Source organism: Fopius arisanus, unplaced genomic scaffold (genome assembly GCF_000806365.1).
Source record: "Fopius arisanus strain USDA-PBARC FA_bdor unplaced genomic scaffold, ASM80636v1 scaffold00031, whole genome shotgun sequence".
NCBI classification, from domain to species: Eukaryota; Metazoa; Arthropoda; class Insecta; order Hymenoptera; family Braconidae; genus Fopius; species Fopius arisanus.
The window spans coordinates 252,601-272,194 of record NW_011887770.1 but is presented as its reverse complement, the minus strand read 5'-3'; the positions used below and the strand labels follow the sequence as shown (position 1 = coordinate 272,194).

The following is a 19,594-nucleotide window of genomic DNA, read 5'->3' as shown; positions in this document are numbered from 1 at the left end:
GTCGAGTAAATACAAAAAACGGAGGAAAACGTTTTGTCACAAAGTGAAAACCAAAAAGTTATTAAATATCGATAAATAATTAAGAATTTAATTTAATTACTGTATTTAAAGGTCTTAAAAGGCCTTGACCTATTAAATTCCCCAAAATGTGAGAGATGAACAAAAATATTGAAGAGCATTCAAACTTAACCTGCAATTTGAATTTTTGTGGTTAAATGGGTTGAATTAGCATTTAATATTATTTGTAAAAATTCCATTGTTAAGAAGGAAATTAGGATAAGTACTTTTTTCGGGGGATTACCCGGTGATTACTGAGTGATAATGGCACACGATAAGAAAGCAGCTCGTCGGAGTAGATCTCGAGAGCGTGAACGAGATCCTCACAGGGATCGTCGAGATCGTCGACGATCGAGAAGTCGATCTAAAGAGAGAAAGCCCTCGAGGAAGAGATCTAGATCGAGATCTCGTGATCGAACCCACGACACCAGGACTTCCACTAATGCCTCCAAGTCATCATCAGCGCCTCACGACTCCAAGAAACGAAAGCAGAGTCCAATTTTCAACTTGGAGGACAGGGAAAAGGAGAAAAAAGATGATAAGACGAAAAATTTGCAGCAGAGTCCTGAGGATAATGAGCAAGAGGTCGACAAGAAGACCCCGAAGAAGGAGCCGTTGAGTCTCGAGGAGATTCTGGCGAAGAAGAAGGCGGAGGAAGAGGCCAGGGCGAAGCCCAAGTTCCTGACGAAAGAGGAGAGAGCTGCCCAAGCACTCGAGAAACGACAGCAGGAGGTGAACGCTCTGCGTCAGGCACAGGAATCAGAACGAAAAGCCCTTTTTACATCTCAGAGTCCCTCCACGGAGATGGCCTCACACCCATCTGGGTCGTCGTCAACCCCAAGTAAAGACCGAGACTGGGAAGAAAATCGGGAGAAACGAAGGGAAAAACGGGACAACGATGAGGTGAAGGACAAGGACAAGGAGAAAGAGGTTGAGGCGATCAAGGAGAGGTACCTGGGGCTGATCAAGAAGAAGAGGCGAGTTCGTCGTCTGAATGATCGCAAATTTGTCTTCGATTGGGATACGTCGGAGGACACATCAGTGGACTACAACAACATCTACAAGGAGCGCCACCAGGTGCAGTTTTTCGGTCGTGGAAATCTAGCGGGGATTGACATCAAGGCCCAGAAGAGGGACCAGAGTAAATTCTATGGGGAGCTCCTCGAGAAGAGGAGGACAGAGGCTGAGAAGGAGCAGGAGAAGATGCGACTGAAGAAAGTCAAGAGGAAGGAGGAGAAGCAAAAGTGGGACGACAGGCACTGGTCTGAGAAGGGAATCGAGGAGATGACAGAGAGGGATTGGAGAATATTCAGGGAGGACTACAACATCACCATCAAAGGTGGAAGGATTCCAGATCCAATACGATCGTGGAAGGAGTCAGGATTCCCCAAGGAGATACTTGATATCATCGATAAGGTCGGGTACAAGGATCTTACGCCAATTCAGCGTCAGGCCATACCCATAGGCCTCCAGAATCGCGATATCATTGGAGTAGCTGAGACAGGCTCTGGAAAAACTCTGGCCTTTCTCATTCCTTTACTCCTCTGGATCACCTCTCTCCCCAAAATTGAACGCCTCGAGGAGGCAGATCAGGGCCCTTACAGCATAATCCTGGCACCAACACGTGAACTCGCCCAACAAATCGAGGAGGAGACAAATAAATTCGGTCAACCCCTGGGTATTCGAACAGTAGTCGTTGTTGGTGGTCTCTCCAGGGAGGAACAGGGATTTCGCCTGCGTATGGGATGTGAAATTGTGATTGCAACCCCAGGACGTCTCATCGACGTTCTCGAGAACCGATATCTCGTTCTCAATCAATGCACATACATCGTCCTCGACGAGGCCGACAGAATGATCGACATGGGTTTCGAGCCAGACGTCCAGAAGATCCTCGAGTACATGCCTGTTACAAATTTAAAACCAGACAACGAGGATGCAGAGAACGAGGAGAAGCTCCTAGCTAACTACAACACTAAAAAAAAATTCCGACAAACAGTCATGTTCACAGCAACAATGCCAGCAGCTGTCGAGAGACTCGCCAGAACTTATCTGAGAAGACCAGCTGTTGTCTACATTGGAAGTGTTGGAAAGCCAACAGAGAGGACTGAGCAGATCGTCCATATAATGGGAGAGGCTGACAAGAGGAGAAAACTCATGGAGATATTGTCGAGGGGTGTTGAACCACCAATTATCATTTTTGTTAATCAGAAGAAAGGAGCTGATGTGTTGGCAAGAGGTCTTGAGAAACTTGGGTACAATGCATGCACACTTCATGGTGGCAAGGGACAGGAGCAGAGAGAATATGCACTGGCTAGTCTCAAGGGAGGAAGCAAGGACATTCTCGTTGCTACTGATGTCGCTGGAAGGGGTATTGACATCAAAGATGTGTCTATGGTTATTAATTATGATATGGCCAAGACAATCGAGGATTACACACACAGAATTGGAAGGACTGGGAGAGCTGGAAAGGCTGGACTTGCTATATCATTTTGCACTAAGGACGACAGCCATCTGTTCTACGATCTCAAGCAGACCATCCTCAGCAGTCCCATCAGCACGTGTCCACCTGAATTGCTCAATCATCCTGATGCACAGCACAAACCTGGCACTGTCGTCACCAAGAAGAGGAGGGAGGAGAAGATATTCGCGTGAGCTTGTTCCTTAGTGAGTTTATAGTTTTCTTTTTATTTAATTATTCAATTAATTAATGAAACTTAATTATAAATCTTACACGTTTCATGAATAATTTAATAATTCGTTGCGTTTTGTCGTCAACTCTTGCTGTTGATTACTGCTCTAGATTAAATTCACTTGAGGTAAAGAATTCAAGGGTTATTTGGATGGGATTTGGTTACTAGATCTATTTTAAGATTTTCTTTGGTTTAGTTAGGCTGGTGGAGGTGGTGGGATGATGTAGTTGGGGTCAGGTACTCTGCAGTCCTCGGAGTAATCTCCCGGTAGGACATTTGCCACTATTTTGGCGAATTTCTCCAGTGGACAGGCGATATCACAGTTTCTCAGCTTCAGGGGCTGGGTCTCGTAGTCGGGGGCGTTTCTCTGGAATATCTGGTAGAAGAGGAATTAATTTTGTAGGGAACGGGGTTGGAGCTCTTTTGTGGATTTTGGGGAGGCATTTTTTGGATTTTACCTGGACATTCCATCTGTTGTTCTCCTCGTGGAGTTCCAGGATAATCATGCAGGAATATCCGGGTGCTTTTCCATCCCATAACTCCAGAGCACTCAGGACATTGACGACTGTACTGTCGTGAGCCACATAAGCGAACATTCTCCTGTCTGCTGGGGTCAGGGTGCCATCTCGTTTCTGCTCCATCGTCCTCAGGACTTTTTTAACGAAGGGTCCACCAGCCAGTTTTTGCAATTCCTCGGTGAATACATTCATTCCGTAACTCATGATCACTGCAGGCAGCATTCTGTCGGGGAAGTACTCTTCAGTCCACGGGGGGAGCACCAGATTGTCCATTTGCTCCTTCCAAATCAAAAAATTTGGAAAATTGAATCTGTGACTTTATCTCGAAAACCATCGATTTCACAGGAAAACGCAAGAGAACTTTTTTGGAGATGATTAAATTTCTGGGAAAAAGGGTCTCTTACGGTTTTTCGGTGGAGTCGATAGTTTTCGAAATCCAGTGAAGTTTGGGGTCAGTGGAAAATTGTAGTTTTCGGTGTTTCATTTAGTTGGTGATTTAATTAATTGTGGAATGATTAATTATCGAATTGATGAGGATTTTCTCACCTCAGCGTGCAATGTGCCGTACAGATCAGCGATATCCTCAGCTGTTTTTATAGATTTTCCTGTCAAGATCTCGATTTCCTCGTACATTTCTCGATTTTTCTCGTTGAATTGACGAACTTTCGTGGAATTGTCCACTCGCAATCGTTCCAATGTCAATTTTGGACACGCGTTCCAGATTATTAATAACTACAGATGATCGATAAATTGTTGATAATGTTAATAATTATGTTAATTAACGTATTTCATGAATTCAGCAGTTGAACATTTTTTTTGAGGCGAAAACTGATAGTTCCTTTTACATTTTTGGAATTATTTGTAGAAAATTCGATGATTAATCACCTGATCATCGATCCTTGTCCAGTAATGGAGGACCACTGGCTGCCAGGACAGCTCTGGCTTGAACATCTGCTTCTCTGAGGGCTTCCAGAGGGCAGAGGACAAAATCATTGCTGTCATGATCGTTCGGTCTGATGATGTACTTTGCAGCCAGAATTTATTTGGACTGTAGGATTCACCCAGGAAGTGGTCGTAACGGTGGCGGAGAAACGCACCACTGTTGTATACGTTTAATCTACCTTTCTGCAATGTGTAAATCATTAATTACATTCAATAAATTCAATTATACCTCAATGATTCTTCCAAAAGTAAAAAACTGCTTGAAAATCCTTAAAAATCACTAACTCCAATGAATTTGATTTTCAAAAAAAGGCATTTGAATAAATTTTATAGAAAAATTCATGGAATTTGGTAATTAATTGACTTACATTAGTTAATTGACCCCATCCATAAGGTGCCATGGAATTATTGATGTAAGGATCCTCGGGATAAGTATCGACAGGTGCCCTCTCCCCATGTCGCATCAGCTTTAATCAAAATTTCTGCATTTTTGCATTTTCTTCAAAAAATCAAAGAACATGAAATAATCAGTTAAACAAGTGGACGACGTAATATATCACAACAGTTATCACAACTACTATCAAAACGGTCAGGATAATATAACGAGCGAATCCCAGTAACAGGAAAAACATTTCGGTTTATAGTCCCTCCAATACTGCGAATATTGCCCCAATTGAATAAACAATGAGTGGACGTTGTTTCATTAATAAAACAGCAACACAAATCTGAAAGATGACGAGTCGATTCGCCTGATCGGGAAGTTGTCGCGGGATATCTCTGGATCTAAGAGAGATACCGAAATTTTCGTTATCACCTTTTCGGCAGCTCTGGATCTGCTCCATAAAAATGATCTTATGAAAAATTCTCCTATCTCTAATAGATTCAGAGATAATCCTCGAAATGTCATGTTGTTACTCGCACCTGTTCGGTAATTAATTATATCCTCGAGATTAATGATTTTTTACTTACAATTGTCACTTGTCGCAATGTTTCTTGGTCTACCGAACCCCCTCGAGGGTCTGGGTCTCGAGAAACCGCTGCTGGAGCCCCTGAAGTGATTAATTAATTATTGTCTTAATTATTCTATTTTAAGTGTCAATTTCTTAATTATTTTGACTAAAAGTGTCTGGAATTGCCCGCAGGTAGTACCAAAAACTGCGAAATAGAGTTTTTCGAATTTTTTGAACATGAAAACACAATTTTCATTCGAAAATTTATTAATAAATGGGAGAAATCGGCGCAGCCGGAGCTTCAGCGAACTTTATCAATAATTATGCCTCTGATGGACTCTGGAGACGAGTGCAATCGCCAATAATTGAAAGCCAAAAAAAATTGCGATTTTCCGCATTCAATGACGCCGGGGATTCGATAAAAAGTTCACTGGGGTCGAGATTCGATACTTGAACGAGTGGTAGATGATTGTTTGTGAATAAATTATAAGGGAATACTCTGAAACCGAATAATCATTGCTAATTGGATAAGAAATCATTGCACTTCTGGAGTGCCAACAATTCGTTATTTATTTTTGCTGAGTTCTCCTACTGTATTTTCATCCGCTTCTCATAACATAATCCGAAGAAAAACCGATAAACGACTCCAAAGAATTCTTATTAAAAAATCAAAATTTAAACTCTCGATGTGACGACTTTTAATTAAAAACAAAAATTTAATAAATAAACGTAATTTGTCAATAAAATTCTATTATTTAAATTTCTAATTCTCCAGAATTCCCAGAGAGATTCCGATCTATTAATGAAACAATTAATTAATTTATTATTCAATTCCATCAATTGATTTTACAAATCGAAATCTGTAGGTAAGTATTAAAAATCGTCAAGTTCAGAGGGAAATATCTCCGGAACTACTCCAGATACCGAAATTTTCGTTAAATTCTTTTTTGTAGAGCCAATCGAGAGCTAGAAAAACTGTGATAACTATTTTTTCGCTACCTCCCTTGGTTTCGCAGATATTTTGAAAAAAGCGGTGAGGGAGCGGTGAAGGAGCCGAGACACTTGGGTGTGCGACAGTTTTTTAATCTCTGAGTTTTGAAATTCATTTAAATAAATAAAAAATCACTGACCTTCAGCAATATTAATAACTGCAAGCCACGTGTAGACAACCCCAGCCCCCCAAAGCGACGAGAGGCCCCTGTACATGATCCTCTTACCCTCAGAATGAATCTTTTTCCCGCAAAATCCACTGGTACGACAATCAGACTTCTCCATTATTCCTTCCAGTATTTATCACCAGTCTATCCCTGGAGGGGAGAATATCCAGAATCAATAAATCTTGAGAGATCGAATAAATTCTAATCCGAAGAGCGAAATAAAAATGAAAACTGACAACAAAACGATTCCACTGAACCGAGTCTTTCCTGCACTCACCATTTTTAATAAACAATCCCATCTGACGTAACAACAGTTATGCAAGTAAAATTGTTCTTATCGTAAACAAGAATGTATAAATGTATGGAGAATTTGTATATTTTCAGCTCATGTCTGAATTGCCTGGGATTTTTAAAGTGATGCACAAAGAACTCATTCATCTCGACTGCTCGACCAGAAATATCTCGATGAATTATTCAATGGACATAATTCAATGATAATTGTCAATATTTTTTTCAATGGACATATTCGAGTCATCGTGTCAGTTCGGTTCATGAGCACGTGGACAAGTACTCGTGACTGGGACAATTACCAGCACTCGCTGTGGGGGTAATTGCACAGTACTTGAATTTTTTTTCTCCAGAGGGTAATTGTCTCTGGATAATAATTCAATTAAAAAATATAAATAAATACTCAATATCAAACAATTTCATACATTTCTTCAATTTATTAATTGTATCATTGTTTATGATTAAATTATTATTGTGAAAAGAAAATTTATCTTTGTTATTAATTAAAGATAGTGGAGATGTAGAAATAAATGGAGTAATTTTTAATTGAAATATAAATTTGTCTTTGTGGATAAAAAAATTGATAAACGGCGTAAAAATAAACATAAAAATTGCGGTAAAAGTGGAAAAAATTCCGGTTTTTTAATTGTTTATTGACTATAAATTATTTGGTCATCGGACACGTGAATATGAATGGTTAAATGAAATATGGGACGTGAGACAAATAAAAATTTCTATTTACGAGAGGATGAGACAAGACACTTCCCACATCTTTTTAAATATTTATAACTGGAATTGTTATTCAGAGATTGATTAATCGCGTCGAGTCTGGATTCAAGAAAAAATCTTATTCTCCGTTTATTCCGACATTAAAAATTTTAATCATTACGAAAATTATCAGAGGAAAATCGCGGTTGGAATGATTTTCAATCGCGAAATTAATTAATTCACCCCGAGTGTTGAAACGAATATTTATTTATAAAAAAAGTGTCTGTAAATGTTGATTTTTATTTAAATAATTCAGAGTCAAATAATATTTCTAAAAAACTATAAACATTTGATAAAAATTCAGTTTCCCCGAAAATTCCAACAGAATTTCGCAGATAATTTCATTACTAATCAATTAATTATTAACAATTCATTTTAGTTATCAAGTAATCTAGTGAATAGGAGAAAATAATTAATGAATCATTGATTAATGATTCATTCATTTATGGAAGAATTATTGTTAGTGTTCGATGGAATCGAAATGTTATTATTAATATTTAAAAAAAATCGATGCGATCGTCAATTCCACAGAGAAAATTCGATCCTCACTTGTCTATTAATTGCCCTGGCAACACGAGGCATCCGCACACCAGTCGATTAATTTCAATCGAATAATCTCACTCCCCAATTAATTGATTACAAATTGAGGGGTAGTTCATTAAATCCATCAATCGTGGATCGGCCGAGTGATACAGGAGGTCAGAACTTGGCCTCCAAGACCACCAGGAAATCGCGACGACGCAAACCTCGCAGCACCAGCTCCAAGGTCAATCCAACGATTTTATCATAGCATTAATTAAAAATTGATTTTTTCATGATTTTTCCCCATTTCAATTATGAAATTCTCTGGCAATTGCACACGTCGTCCCGCGGATTTAGAGGATTGGATTAAATCTGGAGGAAATTGCGACGAAAAAACATTAATTGACGGCAATTATTATTCTTTATCAAAAGTAATTAATTGATTACTCCAATTAAATCACGGAAAACCTTGAGTTAAAATGGATCTAGAGAATTGCCTCAATCACCCGAAAGGGAATTAAAATTTTTATTTTATTATCAATTTAAAAATCGAATCGATACAGATGAATTAGTTTAATTAATGTCCTCAATTTTCCACTTAACTAACAAAAAAAATCGGATTTAAAAATGAATAAAATAACTTAAAACTAATTAAAATTGGATTTAAAAAACTGAATATATTATATTTCATAAAAAAAATATAAATACCTCTCCCTCCCCAGAATATTTAAAATAAATAAACAATACACATTTTTCTTAATTTACTCCAATTAATTAATTAATCAAATCCTAAAAATCATGCGATAAAACTAATTTAAAAAAAATATTCATGCATTCATGTGACGAAAATGAATTTTTCGAAGACCTAAAATTAAATAAAAATGTAAATAAATATTACCTGAAAAAAATTGATTGATAAATGACGTCAATTGGATCCAGGCCCGAGCAATGACGAATTCCTCAGGGGAAGGTGTTCGTGAGACATCGAAATCGAGTGATCATCCAGCGATCTCCAATTCAGCTCATCACATACAGACACGAAACAGCACTACCTATGGACATACCACGATGCGACCCAGATCCCTGTACACCACTCACAGCTTTACACCACAAGCGGATAATACTAATTTTCAAGTTAGTGCCAATTTATTTATTTATACATTTATCATTTATCTCACCCCCCCCAGTGGCTCCCAAAAATTCAAGAGGGAGATTAAGTCTGAGGAACGCGTCATCTCCGGGGAATTAATCTATTATTCGTAATTGATCGATTCAGGGAATTGATGTTTATCAGGATCATCATTAATCACTCGAGAATTACGTAAAGACGTGGATAATTGAATGATAACTTATCGCTGCGTGCTATCATCTGGAGTAAATAGTAGCGAGGAAATCACGTTTTTGTCGGGTGGTCAACGGCACCTGCCGCGATTGTTGTTTATCTTTGTTTATCATCGTGTCAAGGAATTATTTATGGATTTATTATGGATCTGGGGTAGGATGAATTCGGGGAAATTACAGGTGGGAGGAATTATTTCAACGGAAATGACGAATTGAATAAATTTCCTTGCAATTATTTTTTTTACTAGTTCCTTTCGATTTGTTTTTATCTCTTTTGTTAATGGATTTGTTGTTGATGGATTAATTGGGGGAATTTGTTTTCCGAGTATATCTGAATCTTAGGAATTTTTTAAAAATTTGTTCTCCAGCGTTATCCAGAGTTCTCCAAGTTCCTGGAGACGCCTCCTGGGGAGCAGTGGCACAATGTACCTGGGGGTGTGGGGTCGTACCCCAATGCACTTCCTTGGCGTTCCAGGAACTCCAAGACGTCGCAGTATTACCCGGAGGATAATTACCAGGAGAACTGGAGGGATCCTGAGACGTCCGAAGGAACTGTTGGAGCTGTTGCCACGCCACATGGAACCATTTCCCTTCGACTTCATAACAGGATCCGAGTGGATATGACCATTGATAGAGCTGTCAGGGTCATCAACTTCAAGGTAATCATCAGGAAACATGAGAAAAAAAATCTATCCACTTCCCTGAGAAAAATATCAAAAACTCAAGTAGTCATCCTCAATTTCTCATTTTCAACGAGATTTTCCTGATGAAGGAATGACTCTAGGATAAAAAGTGATAAAAAATTTTAATTAGGAAATTTCGCCAGTCACAAAAAAGGTGGAATAATACTTTTTGTAGAAATGATTGTTTCTGAGATAATCGGGATATTGTCGATGATTGATTGTTCGAGTAACAGTGGATTATCTTCAGAACAACATCGTGCTGTCCCTGAACGGTTCGGGTTCCGCAGCAGCTTTGCTGCATCCGAATGGACGAATCTATCAGTACGGATCACGTGTGGAGATATTGGCACACGATTCCCACGGGAACAACAAGTTCGTTACCCTCAATTATCAAATTCCATCGATTCTAATCGATTTGATTATCCAGGTACGCGAAGATGTGGTACAAGGGTGTGAGTTTTACCTCTGAACAGTGCGCTCTGGTCTACCTCGTGGATTCTGCAGGCACGAGGACAACCACTGATTCCTTCTCCGATATGAGTCAGGTAAAATGGAAACGGAAACGAATTTCGTGGTGAAGGCGTTGGACTTCAATTTATCAATTTTTTCTCCAGGATTTCTCCCTGAGTGTCTTCTACTCAGAGTCTCGTCATGGTCCAGGATGTCTTCAGGAGGCGACAGCAGCCCTGGGTGCGGCCCAGTACTGGCTGACAGATGAGGGTGTCGAGAATTGGATGATAAATAACGTGAGGATCTCTCAGACACCTGATGGTCTCGTCAGGATCGCTCGTAACAGCAACAAGTATCAACTGAGAACTTCTCCCAGCAATGGAACTGCTTCCTTGACGACGCCTTTCCTCCACTGCACAGCATCCCTCGGTCAGACATCTCATCTCTTCGTCAGAAGGGGTGAAAGGAGAATGCATTACGATGGCACGAGCTTCATCGTCAGAAATGCTGGCCACAGTGCCGGCTTCGATGACAACAATCAGCTCAAGGTTTATTGAGGCCCCAGGGCTCAGTGGTCAACCCATCCTCTCTCTGAAAAGATTCACTGAAACCTAGAGAATTTTTATTAGAAATTTTACTGGATTTCTATAGAAATTTCTCACAAAGGGAATCTTTTAGTGGAATTCTTATGAAAATTGCAGTGAAATTTTCTGTTCAATTTTTGGCTATTTTATTCTCTACGGGAAAAATAAGAAAAATATTATAATTGTACGAAGAAATTATCGTGAATTATGCATTACTGGACCTCTAGATTTTTCTGAAAATGTTAATTAATATTACGGATGAGGGATTATCAATAAACTAATTTTGTTCTATCAACTTTTCATTTTATTTCTCAAATACAAACTCTGTGTTAAAATATTCAATACAAAAAATTAAAACTACAAAATGCGAAATTTAAAAAAAAAATGATAAAAAACAACTACTAAATACCTAGACAAAAAAATATCAACAAATTGTCTACAAATTACAGATATCCGGTAAAATCTCCGATGGTAGTGGCAGAAATTCTGAGCAATCCACAAAACAAAAACCAACAAGAAAAAAAAAACAATTTCAACAACAACTAGGACAATGGTACCCCCTGAAGTTGTCTTCAAATGGTCAACAAAATTTTAAGGTTAAATCGACTTGTCCGTTTGTTATTTATCCAGTTCCCCGCACAATTGTGTTCATAATCCTCGATACATGAAGTTTTAGGGGAGTATACCAATAATAAAGTATTGTTAAAGGTCAGGGGAGGCATTCCGAGGATTAAAACAAATCGGGGGAATTTTATTCCTGTGATTTCTGAGGTGTCGAGGTAGTATGACAAGTGGAGAGTAGATTTGGGGTTATTTGCGGTGGACTTTTGGTGTTGAGGGCGGTATCGAGGAGAGTCATCATCATGGCACAGCAGAAAAATTTCCAGGAAGAGGTTGTCAAGGAGATCAGGACACTGCTGTGGGGAAATTGCCCCAAAGATGATGTTTTTCAGAGATGGGCACAAGGTGAGAGGTTGGGCTGGGGCTTCGGCTGAGAAAAAAAAAATGTTCACCCATCATCCTTCCATCATCCAGCCTTTTTCCATTAAAATTCCTCCGAAATTATTGAGCGTCTCCATTCAACCCCACCATAAATTACTCTGATTATATTTATTTGGTATTCATGGGCTTTTGTTGATTTCAGGTTTTCAATTCTCCCAGGACGAGCCAACCGCCCTTGTTCAGGTGGAGGGAGGACCCTGTGCAGTTATAGCACCTGTTCAGGCCTTCATTCTCAAGGATCTGTTGCTGGAGGGGCCTCTAGACACGTGGAAAAATATAACGACTGAGAAACAGAATCGTCTGCTCGTCAGAGCTGCCACCGAGATCATCGGACAGGCAGCAGATCCTATCAATCAATCCTACTCTCTGATTTATCTTGATAATGATAATGGGGACAACCCAATGGTTAATGGAGAGGTATCGACTGAGGAGGCACAACCCTTTAACGCAGATTATTTCCACTCTCGCCTCAGGTAAAACCATGGAAAGTCCACTAAAGTCCTCAAGTCCTCAGTACAACAAGAATTCCTTCCTCCAATTTTTTTTTTACCTCTTTTGTACAATTCAGGAGCAAAGAAATAAAGATTGACGATTCGATTCGTTCTTCAGTTAGTTTTCGAGGGATATCTCTGGATCTAATGGAAATATCGAAATTGTTCTTATGACCTATTTTGTAAAGTGGAATGAGGACTATGGAAGATGTCTTTATGAAAATTTCGGTATTTCTGATGGATGAAGATATATTTGTACTTGAGTAATTGGGGAATCGATCTGTTACACTTTATTCTTTCGTTACTGAATTTCTGGGGGTTTTTGGTGGCTCTTTCAGGATATCCGCAGTAGTTTCCCTCGACGAAGTGAAAAAATACTTGTCCCAGAGGATAGAGAGCCTCAAGGAGCCGTTCGGGGTGTTACTCCTGCTTTATACTGTCGTTTGTACCAAAGGAATCAATGGGATGAAGGGTGAAATGTCAGATCCCACTGAACCAGTGATTGATTCGATTTATGGGTATGGCAGTCAGAGTCTCATCAATCTGATGCTCACAGGAAGGGCTGTCAGTTATGTCTGGGATCATGATCAAGATATTGGAGGACTACGTGAGTCCACAAAATCCAAATAATTAAAATCATTCAATTAATCAGAATTTTTAAAAATTAACCCACATTTTGTCTCACGCATGACAAAATTGAATCCAAAGGCCTTCGGTACAACTTTTTCCTATTAAATCAAATGATATAAAATGATATGAAATTATAATTAATGTAATATAAAATAAAATGGGGGAGAAATGGTAATATCTTATAGAAATGATTTTGTTTGATTTGATGTTCTGTAGAATTACGAGGGATTGACAAGCAAAATACGGTGGGTTTTCTGGCCCTCCTGGAGCACCTCCGCTACTGCGAAGTTGGAGCATTCCTCAAATCCCCGTCCCACCCAGTCTGGGTGCTGGGATCTGAGACACACCTCACAGTTCTGTTCTCATCGGACCGAAGGCTTGTGAGCCCTGAGACACTAGCAGAGTACGCCAGGAGAGTCTTCAAGAAGTACGACCCTGAGGGGAATAATTTCATACCCGCTAATCTACTCCAGGACGTTCTGGCTGACCTAGAACTCGTTGCTGATGACGAATAGTGCGTATTCTCATTTCACTTCATTCAATTTCGATAAAACTGAAAATTATTTCCTTTTCATTCAATCGTTGATTATCATTCGACCTTTAATTATTTTCAATTATCCATTCAATTCATGGGAAATTGATGGATAATTGGCTAATTGGATGGTAGAAATAATTTTTTAATGGTTGTGGAAATGTTTTAATGCAATGAATATTTTTTTGACTTCAGTGTTGACATAATGAAGAAAAAACTGGACAATGAGTCCCTTGGGATTATCCTCCTTGCCTCGTTCATGGACGAATTTTTCCCTGAAGAGCCTCGCACGTGTCCAGACACCTTCACACTCTATCACTACAATGGTTTACCTCGTTCAAACCCAGATAATCGTGTACGTTACCACACTGGCGATGCTGTACTCCTCGAGTGCACAGTGAAGTGCATTCTGGACAGCAATCCCATGCTCACAGTCCTCCAGACCAAGTGGCCGAGCATCGAGGTCCAGTGGGACATCGGTAGAACACCAAGTCTTAATTAATTCGATTAATCCAGGAGGTTTCATCTTTTTTTTTGTTCGTTTGACTGATTCAATTTGTTTTTACATATCCTGATATGTGTCATTGTCTCGGAAATCGATGGATTAAGATGAAAAAAATATTGATGATTTCTTGTGGGAATTTTAATCTTCATTTTTATTCTCTTATCCATCCTTTTCTGAGATAATTGACGAAAACTTATCGATTTCGTGTATATGACGTTCAATTGATTTCAATATTACCTCAGTACCGAGGATTCCAATTGGGGAACGTGTTGAATATCTTTTAATTGGAAATCTATTTTCTCCGGAAAGTTTCTCCACATTTTTTTGACAAAACCGAGTGTTTACTGGATATTAACGAAAATCTTGCATAAATCAAATTGCATAAATCGAATTGAGGAATGTTTTCTTCACTCGGTGGACTGGAGGATATTTTTTGAAAATTAAAAAATCACGCATCGAAATTGCAATAATTCATGGACAATTGAATATTCAGTGGAACAGAAAATAAACAGTTCTACTCCCTGATTAATTCACGAAAAGACACATTTAAGAATTTTACTTTCGCTGAGAACGATAGAAAAAAATCGATGGAAAATAATGAACTGTGAATATCGTCGAATGCTTAATTGCATAGATTTATTAAATTAATAAATTAATTAATACATACATGATAAATATACATATAGTACATAAAGAATAGAAAAAATATGAAAGGGAGCCTTCGTAATTGATAATTATCGTTAAGTAAATGATCAATTATTCACTGAATTATTTAAATAATACGAGAACATGCTATTCCATGTTTTGAACCAGTGTCGGATCGTAGCTTTCAAGGATCAAACTCTCCTCGTAGTTTATTTATTCAACTCTCGTGTACATTTTCTTTATTTTCATATATCGAGGTATTAACTGATCACCATTTTGGTTTAATTATTTGAACATTCAGTGCTTAATTCAGTAGTTAGTGGGTCTATTGCACATTCAGAGGATGAAGACGAGATTAATCTCGTATTTTGTTAATTGTTTTTGGAATTGTCATGATGAGAAAGTTATTAAAACTAGTTTAATATCAATGCTTTTTGTGTGATTATTCACCCTGGAATGGTTTTTGCTCAGCGATAAATTAATTAAAATTCCTCATCTTTTACTCAACAGTGCAATTATTCACTCGAAATCATCAGGAACTATTGAACGAGGTATCGTATACGTATTACCTAGAGAAAGATCTTTGGTAACATTCGGCAAAAGCTCTTCGTCATTCGCCTAAAACTTTAACAATCAATAATATGTTTTTAATTATCTAGAGGCAATTCTCGAGAGCTCAGAAGATTATTCGCTACAACTCTCGTCAATGGGAATGTTTCGTTATCGTGGCACGTGCCATTCCAGTCGTCAGTATTCAGGGAGAGGATCATCGCTCCCCTGAAGCCGTTCAGCTTAATCCATTCCACCTAGAATAAAATTGATAATAATTCAAATACTAGTTCATAAATTCATGAATAATTTATTCAATTATCTCACCTTCTCCATGACGCTGACTTGATCATCAAAGCTGACCCAGTCATGCTTGCCATATGCATAAGGAGTTCTGCTGTCCTCATCAAAAACTTTGGAGCCCCCTTTCCTGATGAACTCACAAACTTCTCGGTAATTGGTAAATCCCATTTCCCCGAGGCTTCCAAAACCCTTAGCAGGTGCCATTATCCCGTGATTCTGCTCGTTATCCAGCTGGAATGAGTGGCCATACGTGGGAATGCCCATCACAATTTTCTCCCGGGGCATTCCCTTGGAGATCCAGTAAAACGCCGAGTAATTGACGTTCAGGGTAGCAGAGTATCCCATCTCCAGGGGATTAGCGTACAGAGGAGCATTCAGCCCAGTTATTGGAAGATACCATACATAATAATGATAATCATAAGACATCAAGTTGATGAAGTCCACGTGTTCTGCGATCTGGGGTACATTGTAGCTCTCGTCGATGATTGCTGCAGGTGCAGCAACTGCTACCGAGAGAATTAATTCTCTACCACTTTTGTCAAAAGCTCGTCTCAGCTCCTGCAGAAGCTGAACGAAATAAATTCTCTCTCGTTCCTTGCCCCCTAGCCATGCAGGGAATTCCCAATCGACGTCGAGCCCATCCAGGTTGTACATCCTGGTGATGTTGAGGATCGAATTGATGAAGATCTTTCGATTTGCGTGGGTCTTCACCATCTCGGGGAAGCCAGAGTCAATTTCGTTGATGCCACCGGCTGATATCATCGTCTTGAGCTTCGGAAATTGCTTCTTCAGGGCAGATATCTCGGTGTAGATACTGGGAAAGGGACCTGGGGACAATCTGCTGTTCACCACGCTCGCAAAACCCACGATAATATGCGTACAAATACGAGGGTCAAGGTCCGACGGACGGAGATCTCCCGACGCGTTCAGGAATCTCGGTAATGTGTAGTAGCAGACGACGAGCGGGTCAGAGGGGCTGTGGGGTGAGATGTTCGGCATTGCGTCAAGGGTTGAGTTCCTAGAGCGAACATAATCAAAATAACAACCTCTCTGGAAAAATTCTGGAGTCTCCAGAGAGTGTATCAAAAATATCTCCGAAATTAAGGCAGATAGCGGAATTTTCATGAAAATCTTTTTTGAAGACCTAAGTCACAATTACAAAAAAGGTTATTATAAAAATCTCACTATCTCCGTCCCTTCCGGAGGTATTCCCCAAGAACTCGTCGGGGACTTGGGCTCACTTATCTCGTTTTTATTATAAGATAAGATTAACGGCAATAGCGAGGAATTTTCGAGGGATAGCCGAATTTTGGTTATGACCTTTTTTGTAGCTCTTGTTCCCCTCTACAAAAAAGGTCGTTACAAAAATTCCGTTATCTCTGTCCTACGCAGAGATATTCCCTGAAAGCACACTCTCATCGATACAAACGAAAATAAATTTACCTGTCAACATTTTGGTTCTCCTTCGCCGATTCGGCGTACATCCTAGCCCTGCGTGTCCACGCAAAAGTCTTGGCATCTCGAAAGGTCCCTGATTTCTCCCTGAATACCACCTGGTGATTCCTGGCCAGAGTTCCCTGGACGTCGATCCAAATACCACCGATGAGAAATAAAAATCCGATAACCAGGAGTGGCAACGTCAGACACACAAGCCTGCTGCACCTCGAGTGCTTTCTAAAACATTCAACATCCACCCTTATCTCCTCTAATTATAGATTATAATCAATAGGATCTGGTGAAGGTCAGGCGATAAAACAAATATATCTCTCTCACGGTAGAATAACCGCATCTGCACAAAAGAGGCGATTTCTCCAAGAAAAATTATAACGCTCAGGATTATGATGTTATCTTCATTATTATTAAATAATTGTTATCATAAATTATCAGTTTATATTAGATCGATTTATTGATGATTTACTCACGGAATTACCGCATTCAACAACTCGTATTTAGCTTGAGGAATTGGGATTTGATGAACCATTGATTTTTCATTTAAAATTAAAGAAAATTATTGAATTGTTATCTAATAATTGAGGAAATGACGGATGACACGTTGTTGTTGTCCAGGGGCTCAAGGAGATGTGATTGTGGGTCAATAACGAGTGATCAAAACACTGGAGTCATGACGGGTTCTGTCACACAACAGGCGGTAAAATTCAAACGTTGGACTCGACATTCTCCATTTTTATTTTCACTGCATTTTTCGCTTCACATTGCAGCCTTCAATTTAATAAAAAGCATAAAGAATTGATGGACATGTGTTTTTACAGGAGATTAGAGAAGAAATCCCAAGAAAATTCAAGACTGTTAAAATTTATTGAAAAGCCATTTTGCTGTTATAATTGTGATTAGAAGAAGTTGATAGGTGGAATGGAGATAGAAATTTATCCGAGATTATTTATAATTGAGTGGAATAACAAAATGGAATTGTTACGGAGGGAAAAGGTGGGATTTTCAAATAAATTAGGGTTGTAATGTGGCGCCAGGGTGGCACCAACCCGGCATTAACGAGACGCTTGTCTCAATATGGCGTCAATATTGTCTGATGGTGTTCTCGAGAGTCAGTTGCACTTCATCCCACAGTCCACGATGTTGTGCACCAATTGCCCAATTTATCCCTGAAAAAATATCTGTGGAGAACCAACGGATATGATCGAACAGAGACTTGACAATTTTCTTCACTAATTAATGGCCGAAACAAACCCCTAAAAATGAAGCTGAAGTGGATTTTCACGGGCAAATGAGTGACACCGAAGTGAAGGGATAAATTTTTCATAAAAAAAAAAGAAGAGATTGTGCAAGGATCAAAGATTCTACTTGATATCCCACCGTTTAATTAATCACCATGGATTACTTACACCGAATTATTATTCTGCTGCTGTCTGGCGTTGCTGGAGGGGGTGAGTACAGAGATTACAATTGTAAACAATTTATCACCGGTAAATGAAGCAAATCGAATTACCCGCGGGGCATCTTATCTTCGCCGTTGATTTTATCAATTAAAAATCTATCTATTATCGGAGTTATCGATACTACACCGTTCGTAGGATTTTTTCAATTCGATCTATCGATTGCTTTATTAATTTATCTCCCTGGAATTGCGATTGATTCGTTTTTTAAATGATGAGAACTCATTCGATTTGAACAATTTCACGAGTTCTCGTGCAAAAATCGGGGTTAATCAGGGGAATTAACAGTTTTTCTTAATTACTCGATTATCTCGAAAATAGTGGATTTTACGAGAAAATGGTGGGAGAAGATTTTGTTGCTGATTAAATTTCCGAGAAGAAAGGTCTCTTAATGTTTTTTTGTAAAATCAATAGTTTCGGAGATTAATGAGGATTTGGAAATTAAAAATTCCAGTCGTCTCACTCGGCTGTTGAATTATTTCATGTGTCTGTGCTGATTAAATTTTCATTAGTCTTTCGAGTTTTCATCAAGGAACAGAAGATAAGAAAAGTTTAGTTGGAAAAATAATTTTCCAGTTGTTTTTTTTTTTTTTCATTTGAGATGAATCTTTGATGATCCTGTCTAGATTGCGGGGCGACGAACTTTGTATTTTATTTGTTTATCCTCTTTTTGCTCAGGATATTGCTGAGGGGGTGGGAGATGGGGGAATATTCCTTGGGGTCTTGGGGGGTATAAAATTTCAGCACTATTGATGCAACTGGATGCACATTGCGCCATGCGGGATGACTAAGGGTATGTTTCCGTGAAATCGATTTCCACCCCCTGTTCACCCCCTTCCAAATGTACACAACAGAAAGACAGAAGGTGTTTTCAAACGGGAATGAAAGTATTTTGTATCGAGCGGAATAAACGTAGAAAGGGGATATCCGATTCTCCCCCTCGACGACTAGCTATTTCTCATTACTCATTTTCCCGTTCGATTGATCGATAAACCCGGGGATAAAGCCGAATAATTAATTTAATGAACGGAATTCAACGTCTCGATTCATCTTATTTCTCGATACAATCACGGAGTAA

General features: G+C 39.0%; 6 protein-coding genes across 10 annotated transcripts in view; 4 read left to right on the top strand and 2 right to left on the bottom strand.

The window, feature by feature from the left end:
- Positions 1-5: 5 nt before the first annotated feature.
- On the top strand, positions 6-4,219 carry LOC105265606 (probable ATP-dependent RNA helicase DDX23). The gene is made up of 2 exons (XM_011303180.1): positions 6-2,721; positions 4,131-4,219. Exon 1 carries the CDS (start codon positions 322-324, stop codon positions 2,707-2,709), a length of 2,388 nt encoding a protein of 795 aa, XP_011301482.1. The 5' UTR covers positions 6-321; the 3' UTR covers positions 2,710-2,721; positions 4,131-4,219.
- Positions 2,723-8,877, bottom strand: LOC105265607 (venom acid phosphatase Acph-1). 3 transcript variants are annotated; one of them, XM_011303181.1, is made up of 8 exons: positions 8,791-8,877; positions 6,288-6,464; positions 5,177-5,256; positions 4,576-4,674; positions 4,151-4,390; positions 3,812-3,997; positions 3,206-3,544; positions 2,723-3,123 (listed from the first exon to the last, which is right to left on the bottom strand). In XM_011303181.1, the coding sequence occupies exons 2-8, from the start codon at positions 6,430-6,432 to the stop codon at positions 2,944-2,946; spliced, it is 1,269 nt and encodes a 422-aa protein (XP_011301483.1). In that variant the 5' UTR covers positions 6,433-6,464; positions 8,791-8,877; the 3' UTR covers positions 2,723-2,943. The 3 variants fall into 3 exon arrangements, with proteins under 3 accessions (XP_011301483.1, XP_011301484.1, XP_011301485.1); XM_011303182.1 differs by lacking the exon at positions 8,791-8,877 and adding an exon at positions 6,592-6,769; XM_011303183.1 differs by lacking the exons at positions 6,288-6,464; positions 8,791-8,877 and having other exon boundaries at positions 4,576-4,706; positions 5,177-5,259.
- fest (wurstfest) lies at positions 7,935-10,982 on the top strand. The gene is made up of 6 exons (XM_011303184.1): positions 7,935-8,136; positions 8,832-9,026; positions 9,602-9,892; positions 10,164-10,288; positions 10,344-10,461; positions 10,531-10,982. Exons 2-6 carry the CDS (start codon positions 8,841-8,843, stop codon positions 10,921-10,923), a joined length of 1,113 nt encoding a protein of 370 aa, XP_011301486.1. The 5' UTR covers positions 7,935-8,136; positions 8,832-8,840; the 3' UTR covers positions 10,924-10,982.
- A 546-nt stretch (positions 10,983-11,528) lies between these two features.
- LOC105265604 (protein FAM188A homolog) lies at positions 11,529-15,183 on the top strand. Its single transcript, XM_011303178.1, has 5 exons — positions 11,529-11,916; positions 12,095-12,425; positions 12,782-13,050; positions 13,290-13,587; positions 13,801-15,183. Exons 1-5 carry the CDS (start codon positions 11,814-11,816, stop codon positions 14,105-14,107), a joined length of 1,308 nt encoding a protein of 435 aa, XP_011301480.1. The 5' UTR covers positions 11,529-11,813; the 3' UTR covers positions 14,108-15,183.
- Positions 15,134-17,699, bottom strand: LOC105265605 (acidic mammalian chitinase). The gene is made up of 4 exons (XM_011303179.1): positions 17,530-17,699; positions 17,051-17,281; positions 15,632-16,625; positions 15,134-15,561 (listed from the first exon to the last, which is right to left on the bottom strand). The coding sequence occupies exons 1-4, from the start codon at positions 17,586-17,588 to the stop codon at positions 15,403-15,405; spliced, it is 1,443 nt and encodes a 480-aa protein (XP_011301481.1). The 5' UTR covers positions 17,589-17,699; the 3' UTR covers positions 15,134-15,402.
- Positions 17,700-18,231: 532 nt separating this feature from the next.
- Positions 18,232-19,594, top strand: part of fra (frazzled) — a 21,769-nt gene continuing 20,406 nt past the window's right edge. For all 3 annotated transcript variants that reach the window (XM_011303177.1, XM_011303175.1, XM_011303174.1), the window contains exon 1: positions 18,232-18,507. In XM_011303177.1, the coding sequence (XP_011301479.1) occupies positions 18,453-18,507 (55 nt within the window). In that variant the 5' untranslated portion in view covers positions 18,232-18,452. The remainder of the gene's footprint in view (positions 18,508-19,594) is intronic.